Below are 12,180 nucleotides of genomic sequence, written 5' to 3'. Positions count from 1 at the left end.
TCTGCTGGTTTACTCCCCAAATGACCTCAATGACCAGAGCTGAGCTGATTGATAACTAGGAACCGGGAGCCTCTTTCGGCCTCCCACATGGGTGCAATAGCCCAAAGCTTCAGTCCATCCTCCACTGCTCTCCCAGGACATTCGTAGGTAGCTGAAGCAGCACTGCAGTGGCTGGGACATGAACCAACATCCAAATGGGATGCTAGCACTTAGAGGTGGAGAATTGGCTACGTTCGTCCTTTCTCGTCCCTGTCTTACAAAGGCGACTTTTTGCATGTTTCAGAATTACTAATAATCTCTTCCAGAGAGTGCCTTGCATTCCTGGGACCCCTGCCAACATTCTGCACTGGATTTGGTTCTTTCCAAGGTCATATCTGTGTTTGGTTTCTATGGGACCCAGGGCACCACTCATCTCATGGAGAAAGTGGGATGACAGCTCCTGGCCCCAAATCAGCATGAGGGGCAGAACTTGGCCCCAGCAAACACGATCCTGCTGTGTAATGAGTCTGAGGGGCTTCATCATTGAATGAACTCTGTTAGCAGTCTATATATTTTCTAGTTGTTTAGATGCTAGGAAATCACCTAGAGGAGTTCCTCATAAACCAGTCTTGGTTCTTGCTCCTGTCCACTCAAATCTTATTTCCTGTCTAAAAACTGGATTACAGGGATTAAATCATAAGGCACCTCTGATTTATATCAGCCTTTAGGGAGGCCCGCTATGCATAGAATAGAACACTGAGTTGAGGGTTTGGAAGGCAATTCAAAGACTCTTGACTTTAAAAACAAAAAAATCATGTTCTTAAGGAACCTATGCCCTGAAAGGAGATCAAACACACACCTTGGAAAGAGATAGGAGGAGCTGGGTATTGACAAAGCAAACAGGACAAGCTTGACCCACTGTAGCTGGTGCTTGAGGATTATTCTTGAGGCTTTCTTCATGACCATGCATGGAAGCTTACAGATCAGGGAGTAAGGGCAGGAGACTGCCAGGGATGCAGTCCCACATGTCCAAAGCCCAACAAGCCTAGCCCATTGATTTACCCTGGCCTTTCCTTCCAGCTAACTTTGCCTTATAAAGAAGGAGCACTCAGAGAGCCAGCACCATGGTATAACAAGTTAAACCACTGCCAGCAGTGCCAGCATCTGATAAAGGCACCAATTTAAGTCCCAGCTGCTCCACTTTCAATCCAGCTCCCTAATAATACACTTAGGGAGGCATAGAAGGATGGCCCAGCGTGGGCTTTGGCCCCTGCACCAACGCAGGCTTTGGCCTGGCCCAATCTTGACCTTTGCAGCCATATGCGGGGAGTGAACCAGAGGATGGGAAGTTTCTCTAACTCTGCCTTTCAAATAAGTAAACTAAATCTTAAAAAGGAAGGAAGGAAGGAAAGGGGCATTGAAGGGACAGCAGCCCTTCTGTATCTAGGTAAATTCAATATCTGCTTCCAGGTGCCAGCTCCAGCATTCCTATTCATGCAGACCATGAGAGGCAGCAGTGATGGCTCAGATAATCCAGTTGCTGCCTCCTAGCTTCATCTTGACCCAAACTTGGCCATCATGAGCATTTGGGAAGTGAACCAGATGACTGGCTGGCTGGCTGGCTCTCTGCCTCTCAATCATTGCTTCCCTAAAGGACATTCAGATCTATGCTAGGAATCTGAACCCCCATGGGGTGAGCAGATTCTGGGCAGCCCAGGATCTATAGCTCCCTGATCCTTTTGGCCCTCTTTCTCCCATACCCTGGGTTTACTCCATACAGCAGGACAAAGGACTGGCATGGCTGGGAAAGTGGTGAGAAAGACCAGACCAGCCAGACTTGAGGGGCACCTACAAGCAGCTCCTGCCCATTGTATCCCCAGGAGAATACTTCTGGCTGGAGCCAAAGAACGCCTTTGAGAACTTCCAAGAACCTGACATTGGCCTCATCGCGCTGGCTTTTCTTCAGGGCTCCTTTGCCTATGGGGGCTGGAACTTTCTCAATTACGTGACTGAAGAGCTGGTGGATCCCTACAAGTGAGTGGCACTAACACAGTCTTCCCATCTCCCCAGTGAGGCCACAGCACCTGTGGCTGGCAAGGAGGGATAGTTCCCACTGCTCCTCCTCCCCTCCTCCCATTCTGACCATGCAGCGCTCTGCCCCAACATGTTGGTTTGTTTCCCAGCCATCCTCTCGGGAGGCAGGAAAAGCTGTAGAGACGATGGCTCAGCCTTGGAGAATGAAATGTAATAGGAGAGGCTCCTGGGCCTCTGACCAGTTTCCTGTCTCTGTGGCCGGAGACAAGGGAGGGGTACATTGTACAGCTTTGGGCAGAGAGACCCCAGCAGGTGCAGAGCGTGTTGGCAGCCTGATCTGCCTCATTCCATTCCTGGACCAAGATAAAGTCCACACCAGCCCAGTTGGAACCCCCTCGTTGTCCCCCCACTGCACCCAAACCTCTCTCTCACATCCTGTCCCTCTACAGGAACCTCCCCAGAGCCATCTTCATCTCCATCCCCCTGGTCACCTTTGTATATGTCTTTGCCAACATCGCCTATGTCACTGCAATGTCCCCCCAGGAGTTGCTGGCATCCAACGCTGTCGCTGTGGTAAGAAACCTAAAACTCCTGTGCCTTCCAAGCAGGAGTGCTGGCCTGGGCTTGGCCGCCCAGCCTGCTCAGCATTCCCAGCCTAGGGAAGTGTACCTGAGTCCCTGGGATGGAAGCCACACATGTCCTTCCTGGGGGGGGGCCTTCTGGCTGCTGGGTTGGACCTAGAAGAGCTCTGGCAGCAGCGGTGAGCAGTTTCCACAGAGACCGCATGGCCCATGCACTGGGTCGGAGTCCCTGCCATCTAGCCTGCCAGCAGGCAGTGTTTGCCAGCCTTCACCCAGGCCACCGGAAACCCTCCTGGCGACAGCTGCATGCAGGAGCCAGGCAGCTGCTTCTTGGGAGGAGACATTCTCGCTTCTCTGCCCACTCGCCTCCCCTGGAACACCTGCAAGCTGACTCTTTCCAACACTGGGGGAAAGTGGGTACTGGTCCATGAATCATAAGTCAGAGCCCCAGGAATGAGGGGATTCTTGCTAAGAAGAAAGGACACAGGGTCCCTGCTGCTTCCTCCCCGGCTCCAGACTGGCAAGCTTATCTCTGAGAGTCCCCAGTCTCCTGCCAGCAGCTGCCTTCCCCAGTAGGTACCCAGCCCTTGCTGGTAGCTTCCTGGCTCTGTTCAGGGAAAAACTAGTCTCCTGTGTTGTCTGTGCCTTTGGAACATGAGAACTGAGCTGTAATGGCACATCTCTTTCTCAGCCCACTGGCCACTCCTCGTTATCCCATCAATTTCATCTACTCCTGGGTATATAGGAATTCTAACCCCTCACCCCCACCCACCCTGGGAATTAGACTCCATCCTCATTTTGCAAATAAGGAAGTCGAGGCCCCAGCGCAATGGTTCAATTGCCTAATCCTCCTTCAAGCATTAGGATCTCACATATTTTTTTAAAGATTTATTTATTGCAAAGGCAGATATACAGAGAGGAGGAGAGACAGAGAGGAAGATCTTCCATCTGATGATTCACTCCCCAAGTGACCACAATGGCTGATGTTGTGCCGATCCGATGCCGGGAGCCTGGAACTTCTTCCGGGTCTCCCACGCGGGTGCAGGGTCCCAAGACTTTGGGCCATCCTCTACAGTTTTCCCAGGCCACAAGCAGGGAGCTGGATGGGAAGTGCAGCTGCCAGGATTAGAACCGGCGCCCATATGGGATCCCGATGCATTCAAGGCAAGGACTTTAGCTGCTAGGCCACGCAGCCAGGCACCATTTAAAAAAAAAAAAAAAAAGTGAATTATCTAAGGCTCCAAAATGCCACATCCTGTTCAAGGTGGCAGAGCTCCCGGATGGAGGGTTAGGGAGGGCTGGAATTGGAACTGAGACCTACCGGCCTCACAAGCCGGTGCAGGACTCTGAGCTGGAGGAGTCAGATCGTGTCCATGAAACGAGGACTCATACCACCTGGCTTCCAACAGTGGCCCTGGTGGGTACACCTAGGCACGCAGCTTCTCTGCTGTGTGCCTCGGTTCCGCTCAAGAAAGCAGTTGATAAATGTTCATTCCTTAGTATCAGTAGCACTATAGCCCGTCTCCTCCAGGTCACTGGCCCCAAAGCAATACACTGCCCATGTAAGTTCTCTCTGCAAGGGGAAAAGGTTTGAGCTGGGGATCGGAGCGAGCCAGCAAGGGGCTGCTGGTGCAGACAGGAGAGGAGCATTTCCAGCCGGGAGGGGCAGCTGTCCCCTCTCTCTCCATCTCTCCCCTGCATTTCTCTCCCCAGACGTTCGGAGAGAAGCTGCTAGGGGTCATGGCCTGGATCATGCCCATCTCCGTTGCGCTGTCCACCTTCGGAGGAGTCAATGGCTCTCTCTTCACCTCCTCCCGGTGAGTGCTGCCTCAGGCCAGAAGCACAGGGGTGGGAGGGTGGGGCTATCTGCTGTGCAGCTCCGCGTGTATATGGTGGGCTCGTCTCCGTCTACAGGTGTGTGTGTGTCCACGTGAGTGCTTGGGGTGGGTACTGTTCACGCAGGTCCCTACCACATCACAGGTGCTTTGTTGTGAAGAGTCCACTGCATTCCTCAAGAAGTTGAAGGCTGAGGAACCCTACAACCACCACCACTTACCTACTCACCCACCCACGCAGGGCAGGGCACTGTGTGTGGCAGGCCTCAGGATGGGGTCTTAGCTGCAGTCTTAGCAAGTCCCCACCTCCCCCTAAACTTGTGCTTGTCTGGCTGCTCTGGCTAGCAAGGAGCCTCACTTTGCAAGGGCCCCCATGAAAGAGACTTGTGCAAGGGCCTCTGGGTCTGACCTGCCAAGAATGTTCTAGAACCAGATGCAGGTATGATGGGATCCCTGTGTGTGTACATCCTGAGGATACAGCTTCCTCCCCAACCCAAGAGAGAGGTGCCTGTGATTGGGGATGGAAAGGGTGGAATTGGCACCCAAAATGCATGTACTGTGCAGGGGTGTGAGGAAGAACGAGATGAGAGCACTTGTCGAAGCAGGACACCAGCCCCACATCTCTCTTCTCCCAAGCCCCCCAGCTCCTGCAGGGGCAATCTGGGCCCCTCCTTGGCAGCCCCTCGTTACCGCTTCCCGAATGGGCACAATCAAGGTGAGCATCTGTTGGACGTTTTGCATTTGTGAGGCTCACAGACAAACCTCGTCCACTGGCACTTAGGAAGGACAGCACACCACAGCTGAGTCCCTGAACCCAGCATCTGTCATGTCACCTCACATCAGGAAGCGGTCCCTGTTCTGAGGACCCAGGGCAGCAGAGGGATGGACAGCATTCCTTATGCTCCTGCGCTGATCCGCAGCAATCCCATGTGTGCATGTTACACAGGAGCAGTGGCCACATCGAGGCCTCACCCAGGGCGAGCGGTGGAAGCGCAGTGACCCATGAGGCTCCCTGGGACCTTTTGGAAGAGCAGTGACTGGCTGCAGTCACTGTAGTGTGGGGTTCGTCCCTCAGGCAGGCCATGCTGTGGATCTGCGTGCATGTGGGAGACTCATGTGTGCATGCAGGAGACGGTGGCACGTGGCGTGCCCAGACTTGGATTCAGGGGCACGCCTTCACCTTCCCAGGCCCTCCTTACCCCTTGCCTCCTTCTCTCCTGGGTCCTGGGGCCGTGCAAAGGATGAAACTTCGTGAGCAGTTGAGTGTGTGTGTGTGCGCACACGTGTGTGTCACGCTTCGCGTCATCGTCTCCTCTGTTGTCCACTAGCTGGGCAAGGATTGTCTCTCTGCTTGACGCTTGCAAGTACTGTCAGGTCTGGGCAATGACAGCTATTCCTGGCTGCATGAGGAGGGGGGCTGTGAGTGCGAACCTCCAGCTGTGTGCACGAATGAGGCCCACCAAGCTCTTGCTGGGGCTTGGGCGGGAGCATGCAACTGCCCAGGGGAAAGGTGGAAGCATGGGGCAAGAGGGGCAGGGCAGGGAAAGGATGCGTGTGTCTGCATGAAACAGGTGACTGTACGTTTCTAAGATGTATTTATTTGTGAAGCCAGCTTACCAGTGAGACGAAGTGGAGCGAGAGAGAGAGATCTCTTTCCTCCATGTTCTCCAAATGGCCGCAGCAGCTGGGGCTGGGTCAAGTCAAAGCCAGGAATCTGGAATTCCCTCCAGGTTTCCCACATGAGTGCAGGAGCTCAAACATTTGGGCTGTCTTCTGCTGTTTTCCCAGATGCATTAGCAGGGAGCTAGATTGGAGGTAGCACAGCCAAGACTCAAACCAGCACTGTGACATAGGATGCTTATGTTGCAAATGGTTTGACTCACTGCACCATGAATGTCAGCCCCTCCCCAATTTTTCTTTTTTAAAAATAACTTTCACTTTTATATCAGGTTGAGGGAGAGAAAGGACTCCCTCAGGACCTCATGGTGGCCTCTTTTACTTGAGATCACAACAAATTGTGGGGGAGCTGGCACCATTGTATAGCAGGTAAAGCTGCCACCTGTGACACTGGCATTCCACATGGGCACCAGTTTGAGTCCTGGCCATTCCAGTTTTGATCCAGCTCCCCTGCTAATGGTCTTGGAAAACAAGCAGAGAACAGTCCAAGTGCTTGGGCCTCAGTACCCATGTGGTAGACCCAGAGAAAGCTAGATGCTGGCTTCAGACAGGCCCAGCTCCAGCCACCGCTGCGGCCTATGGGAAACGACCAGTGGATGGGAGCTCTCCCTCTGTTTCTCTCTCTCTTTTTCTGTAATTCTGCCTTTCAATAAATAACTATATCATTAAAGAAACCTGTGGGAAATAATTTTTTTAGATCTATTTATTTTTATTGCAAAGTCAGAAATATATAGAGAAGAGGAGAGACAGAAATATCTTCCGTCCGATGATTCACTCCCCAAGTGACCGCAACAGCCATTGCTGCACCGATCCGAAGCCAGGAGCTCTTCCGGGTCTCCCATGCGGGTTCAGGGTCCCAAGGCTTTGGACCGTCCTCAACTGCTTTCCCAGGCCACAAGCAGGGAGCTGGACGGGAAGTAGAGCTACTGGGATTAGAACCGGCGTCCATATGGGATCCCAGCTGTTCAAGGCAAGAACTTTAGCTGCTAGGCCATCGCGCTGGGCCCAAGAGATAATTTCAAAAAGAAAACCTTTATTCCTTACAGCTGCATGCAAATCTATAATTATCTCAAAATAAAAATTTTAACTCTTTAAAAGGTTAAAAATTGGTTCTGCAAAGTATAAAGAAAAATATTCGAATTATTCTTAAATTACTTATATTTATAATCCTACCATCCAGAGATAAGCAATTGACATGTTAAAATATTTTTGGCATGACTCTAAGTAGTTTTGAAAGTTAAGTGGAATCATGTAGTAAAGATTTTTAAAAATTTATTTTCACCAAAAAGAGAGAGATTTATTTACTTTTATTTGAAAGAGTTACAGAGAGAGAAGGAGAGACAGAGATAGATGTATTAGCTGGTCCAGTCCCCATATGGCTGCATCAGCCTAAGCTGGATCAGGTTGAAGCCAGAAGCCTTAACTCCTCTGGGTCTCCCACGTGGGTTCAGGGACTCAGGCACTTGGGCCATTCCCTGCTACTTTCCCAGGCACAGTAGCTGGGACGTGCAAACCCTGAAGATTCCCACCCACCCAAAGACTGCTGCTCTGTGACAAGGATGAGAGCGATTTTAATGCATCCGGTGCACTACTTCATGCCAGCGTAGGTGGACGTCTGTGTCCCTTAAGGGTGGGAAGGAACACTGTTGACAGAAACCGAGTCCTTAGGCAACAGGAGGTCGCTCCTGCAGGCTTCCCCATTCAGCAGGGTCTGGGATCTGTCCTCTTATCCACGGACTGCCTGGGTTTGCTTGCACTCGCATTGGTGAACCTGGGTCCTGCGGCCAGCGGACTGGAGGGTATGCACGCAAGGCTGGGTTACCTGCTTGAGGGAGGATGTGGCGACTGGGGAGCCTGGACCCCCAGTTTCTGGGATACTCCAGGCTGACCTTCTTTTCTCTCTGCCAGGCTGTTCTTTGCTGGAGCCAGAGAAGGCCACCTGCCCAGTGTGTTGGCCATGATCCATGTGAAACGCTGCACCCCAATTCCAGCTCTGCTCTTCACCGTAAGAACCCCTCCTGCCCCCGTCCCACAAATACATCTTGCCTCTTGTTCTGAGCTGGGAACTCACCTTTCATACACACACACACACACACACACACACACACACACACACACACACCAGCGCCCTCCCGACTCCTCCTTGGGTAACCTGACCAATGATATAGTCACCTTTGACCCTATCAGAGATCTACCCAGGAAAGTCCCTGTGTGAAGGGCACGTTGATGTGTTAAGAGCACATCAAAGAAGGAAAATCACAGAGGCGGGGATGATATCTGAAGGTGGAGGTTCAGAAGGAGGATGAAAAAAACATGGACTGATTTATTTTCATTCTTATTTTATTTTTTTTTTAATTTATTTTTATTGGAAAGTCAGATGTACAGAGAGGAGAGACAGAGAGGAAGATCTTCTGTCTGCTGGTTTACTCCCCAACTAGCTGCAATAGCCAAAACTGAGCCAATTCTAAGCCCAGAGCCTGGAACCTCCTCCAGGTCTCCCACGCGGTTGCAGGGTCCCAAGACTTTGGGCCGACCTCGACTGCTTTTTCAGGCCACAAGCAGGGAGCTGGATGAGAAATAGAGTATCCAGGATATGAACTGGTGCCCATATGAGATCTCGGCGCATTCAAGGCGAGGACTTTAGCTACTAGGCTACCGCGCCACATCCAGTACTATATGATTTTATGAAATTTTTTTTAAAAAAGGAAGGAAGGAAAGTAAATTAGATGACTGAACCAGGAGAAAAAGGGCACAAATAAAGCCATAATCTGCAGTTAACAATCTTCCCTCGAGGCATTAGACACAGGAAATGAGCTGGAACGATCACCAAGGGAGAGACGGTAAGACCAGAACTGACACTGAGCCAGGTGGCATCTGCATGGCTGGCCCAAGGGTCCCTTCAGACTGGCCTGTGTCCTGGGGGCAATTCCACAGGCTACCTGCTGCCGCTGATGGAAGCACTGAAGGTGTCGCCGGGTCCTGTGGGTTTGGAAAGTTACGTGGAGACTGCATTCAGAGGTGGTGTCTCCCCTAAAGGCGGGATTAGGAGAGGGGGAGTGTCAACCCTGCATCACCTGCCCACTGCTGAAGCCCACCTTCCTCTCCGCTCCCCCAGTGCATCTCCACGCTGCTGATGCTGGTCACCAGCGACATGTACACGCTCATCAACTACGTGGGTTTCATCAACTACCTCTTCTACGGGGTCACGGTGGCTGGACAGATAGTCCTTCGCTGGAGGAAGCCTGACATCCCCCGCCCCATCAAGGTCAGAGCGCACACCCTCCCCAGGTGTCCTCCCTTACCTCTCCTGCTGCTAGCTGTGGCTCAGATTTTCTTCCTTTTGCCTCTTTAAAGATGTATTTATTTATTTGAAAGACAGAGTTGCAAAGAGAGATCTTCCATCTGCTGCTCCACTCCCCAATGGCTGAGACAGCTGGGACTAGAGCAGGCCAGGAGCTAGGAGCTTCTTCCAAGTCTCCTGCGTGGGTGGCAAGAACTCAGCGCTTGAGCCAGCCATCCTCCACTGCTTTCACAGGCCCATGAGCAGGGAGCTGGAGCTCTGCCCCAGCACAGGCGTCACCTCTGAGATGGGCTGATGAGGAGGGAGGCAGCTGGCTCAGACGTCCTCGAGGATGCAGAGGACGACAGAGGCAGGCCAGTTCTTGCCTGCCTGACCTCCCCGCAGGACCACAGGAAGCCACCCAGCCTTCCAGAGCATCTCTGGCTTCCATGCCCACATGACCTGGGTGATGAGGCCTTGTCTGATCCCCCTCCTCCGACCCCCACCAAGAAGGAAGCCATGAGCAGCGGCCCCACCTCTTGCCCTCCCATCTTCCTGTCTTAGCGTATCCCAAGTTCAACCACACTGGTTGCCAGAGCACCTGCCTCTCCAAGGGCTTCAAGTTGGGGAACTGAGAGATGCCTGACCTTTGCTCTTGGAAATGCAGATATCCTGACCCTGGGGTCAGCAAGGGCCACAAAGGTCACAGTGTCTCCACTCCACAGATCAACCTGCTGTTTCCCATCATCTACTTGCTCTTCTGGGCCTTCCTGCTGATCTTCAGCTTGTGGTCAGAGCCAGTGGTGTGTGGCATTGGCCTGGCCATCATGCTCACAGGAGTGCCTGTCTACTTCCTGGGTGTCTACTGGCAACACAAGCCCAAGTGTTTCAACGACTTCATTGGTGAGTTGATTGGGCACGGGCTCTGGAGGAGGAGCCCTCTGACCGAGGTCAAAGGCCTTACGCTCATCCTGCCCTGAACTCACAAAGTTCTGGCAATGGGTTTCAAGGGGTGGGAGAAGTGGATGTCTTCCCAAAGGCCTTTGGGAGGAGGAAGACAGCGGAGGTTTGCACCCAGACCTTAGAAACCTATAAATGCATGAGGATGGTGTCAGCCAAAACTACAGGGGCTGCCTCGATGTAGACAGCTGGGTCCTGGTTGAGCACAGAGCAGCCATCTTAGAGGTGCAGGAGGCTGGCAAGGTGGCGTCCCACAGGCACCTGCACCTGCTGGTCTCCTGCAGCCAAACCTGGGGTGGAAGAGCTGGGGAGGACCCTGGGGGTGCTCAGCATTGACCTGGCCCCGTGGGACCTCCTTCCACAGAGCTGCTAACCCTGGTGAGCCAGAAGATGTGTGTGGTTGTATACCCCGAGATGGATGGGGCCTCAGAGACAAAGGGGACACAAGAAGACATAGAGGAGCAGCAACAACCCATCTACCAGCCCCCTGCCAGCAAGGACTCGCCCGAGCAACCCCAGCCCTGAGTCCCGTTAGCTACACTCTGCCTCCTCCTCTCTGCCAGGCCTGTGTCCCCAGCACACACAGCCCCCCAAACACACACACACACCTGTCTGCTTCCATCAGGAAGCTGTGCAGGACCTGGGCATGGTAGTGAGAAATGACAAGAGACGCTGGCCCTTGTACCCAAAGAACCAGCCTGACACGCCAGCATCTATGACCCAGGCCCCACTCCACGCTGCGGGGGGAGACTGCAGACAGACAGGGTACCCCACAAGTCTCGTCTCCAGGCCCTCAGGGGTCTCTCCGGAACCTGAGCCCACCACTGCCGTTGCTTCCCTTCCTACCCAGTCCTAAGCCCTGCATGGTTGGGGGGAGATCTTAATGCAGAGACAGGAGGCAACCTACCAGGAGTTAGCAAATCTATCACCATTAAGAGGCTGCTGGAGAACCCCAAACCCTCCCCACTCATCAGGGACCCAAAAATCAGAAGGGATCTGTTCCCTGCCCCAGCCTGGGCTCCTTGTCCCAAGCAAGGCTCCTTTCTGGATGTCACCTCCCCACTGAGCTAAGGACCAACCAGAGTACTGCCCCCCAACCCCGACTTTTCAAGCCCCAAGCTAGATCAGAGGAACATTCTAGAAAAGCTCTACCTGCAGACTCAGCCCTGCCCCTTGCCTCCAGAGTGGTGCCAAAGCTTCCTGAAGCCAGAAGTCTTGTTAGTTTTTGGAGTTTGCCCCTCCTCCACCGCTACCCAGTGCCCTTCATCCCTGCAGTAGCCACCACACACCCACCAGGGGGCAGCCATCTCACCTTTCCCTGCCCCTTGGGGCCTGGGCTCTGGAGGTGCGTGGAGGATCCCCAAGGTCTGAAGTCAGAGCCACGTCAGCCTTAAGTCACCACTTGTGTTAAGCACTGGGTCTGAAAATATTTCCTTCCTTCTAGTCCTCAGGACAGACCCGGTGTTAAATGCCTGCTCCAGAAGGCTGGGGGAAGGACACAAGGGTGCTGCCTTGGGGTGGGAGACAGAGCCGCCCCCCCCCCCCTTTCTCTGATCCTTTCCTTGAGTGCAGGGTGGCTGTCCCCGGGGCGCTGCAGCCTCCCAGCCATACTTGGTGTCCTGAGGCTGCAGATGCTGAGCCCAGAGCATCATTCTTCCAGTCCGCCCTTTGCACCTGCTTAGACTGGGGTACAGGGAGCCCCTCCTGGCAGGACTCCCAGCTTGCCAGACCATCGTTGGCAAGACGCTGGATTTGGTTTGAGTGACAGTCCCTTCCGCCAGGTGGGCTAGGGTGGCCCCAGGAGGGCCGGGGGACGTTCTCATTCCTCCAATCT

General features: G+C 53.3%; 1 protein-coding gene across 2 annotated transcripts in view; it reads left to right on the top strand.

Annotated features, from left to right (window-relative positions):
• SLC7A8 (solute carrier family 7 member 8) overlaps positions 1–11,522 on the top strand; it is a 55,091-nt gene extending 43,569 nt beyond the window's left edge. For both annotated transcript variants that reach the window (XM_004584691.4, XM_058666218.1), the window contains exons 6-12: positions 1,860–2,013; positions 2,463–2,586; positions 4,308–4,411; positions 8,015–8,111; positions 9,222–9,371; positions 10,112–10,289; positions 10,711–11,522. In XM_004584691.4, coding sequence (XP_004584748.2) covers positions 1,860–2,013; positions 2,463–2,586; positions 4,308–4,411; positions 8,015–8,111; positions 9,222–9,371; positions 10,112–10,289; positions 10,711–10,871 — 968 coding nt within the window. In that variant the 3' untranslated portion in view covers positions 10,872–11,522. The remainder of the gene's footprint in view (positions 1–1,859; positions 2,014–2,462; positions 2,587–4,307; positions 4,412–8,014; positions 8,112–9,221; positions 9,372–10,111; positions 10,290–10,710) is intronic.
• Positions 11,523–12,180: the final 658 nt, after the last annotated feature.

Source organism: Ochotona princeps, chromosome 6, assembly GCF_030435755.1.
Source record: "Ochotona princeps isolate mOchPri1 chromosome 6, mOchPri1.hap1, whole genome shotgun sequence".
NCBI lineage: Eukaryota > Metazoa > Chordata > Mammalia > Lagomorpha > Ochotonidae > Ochotona > Ochotona princeps.
The sequence above is the reverse complement of the archived record's forward strand: the minus strand, read 5'-3'. Positions and strand labels throughout refer to the sequence as shown.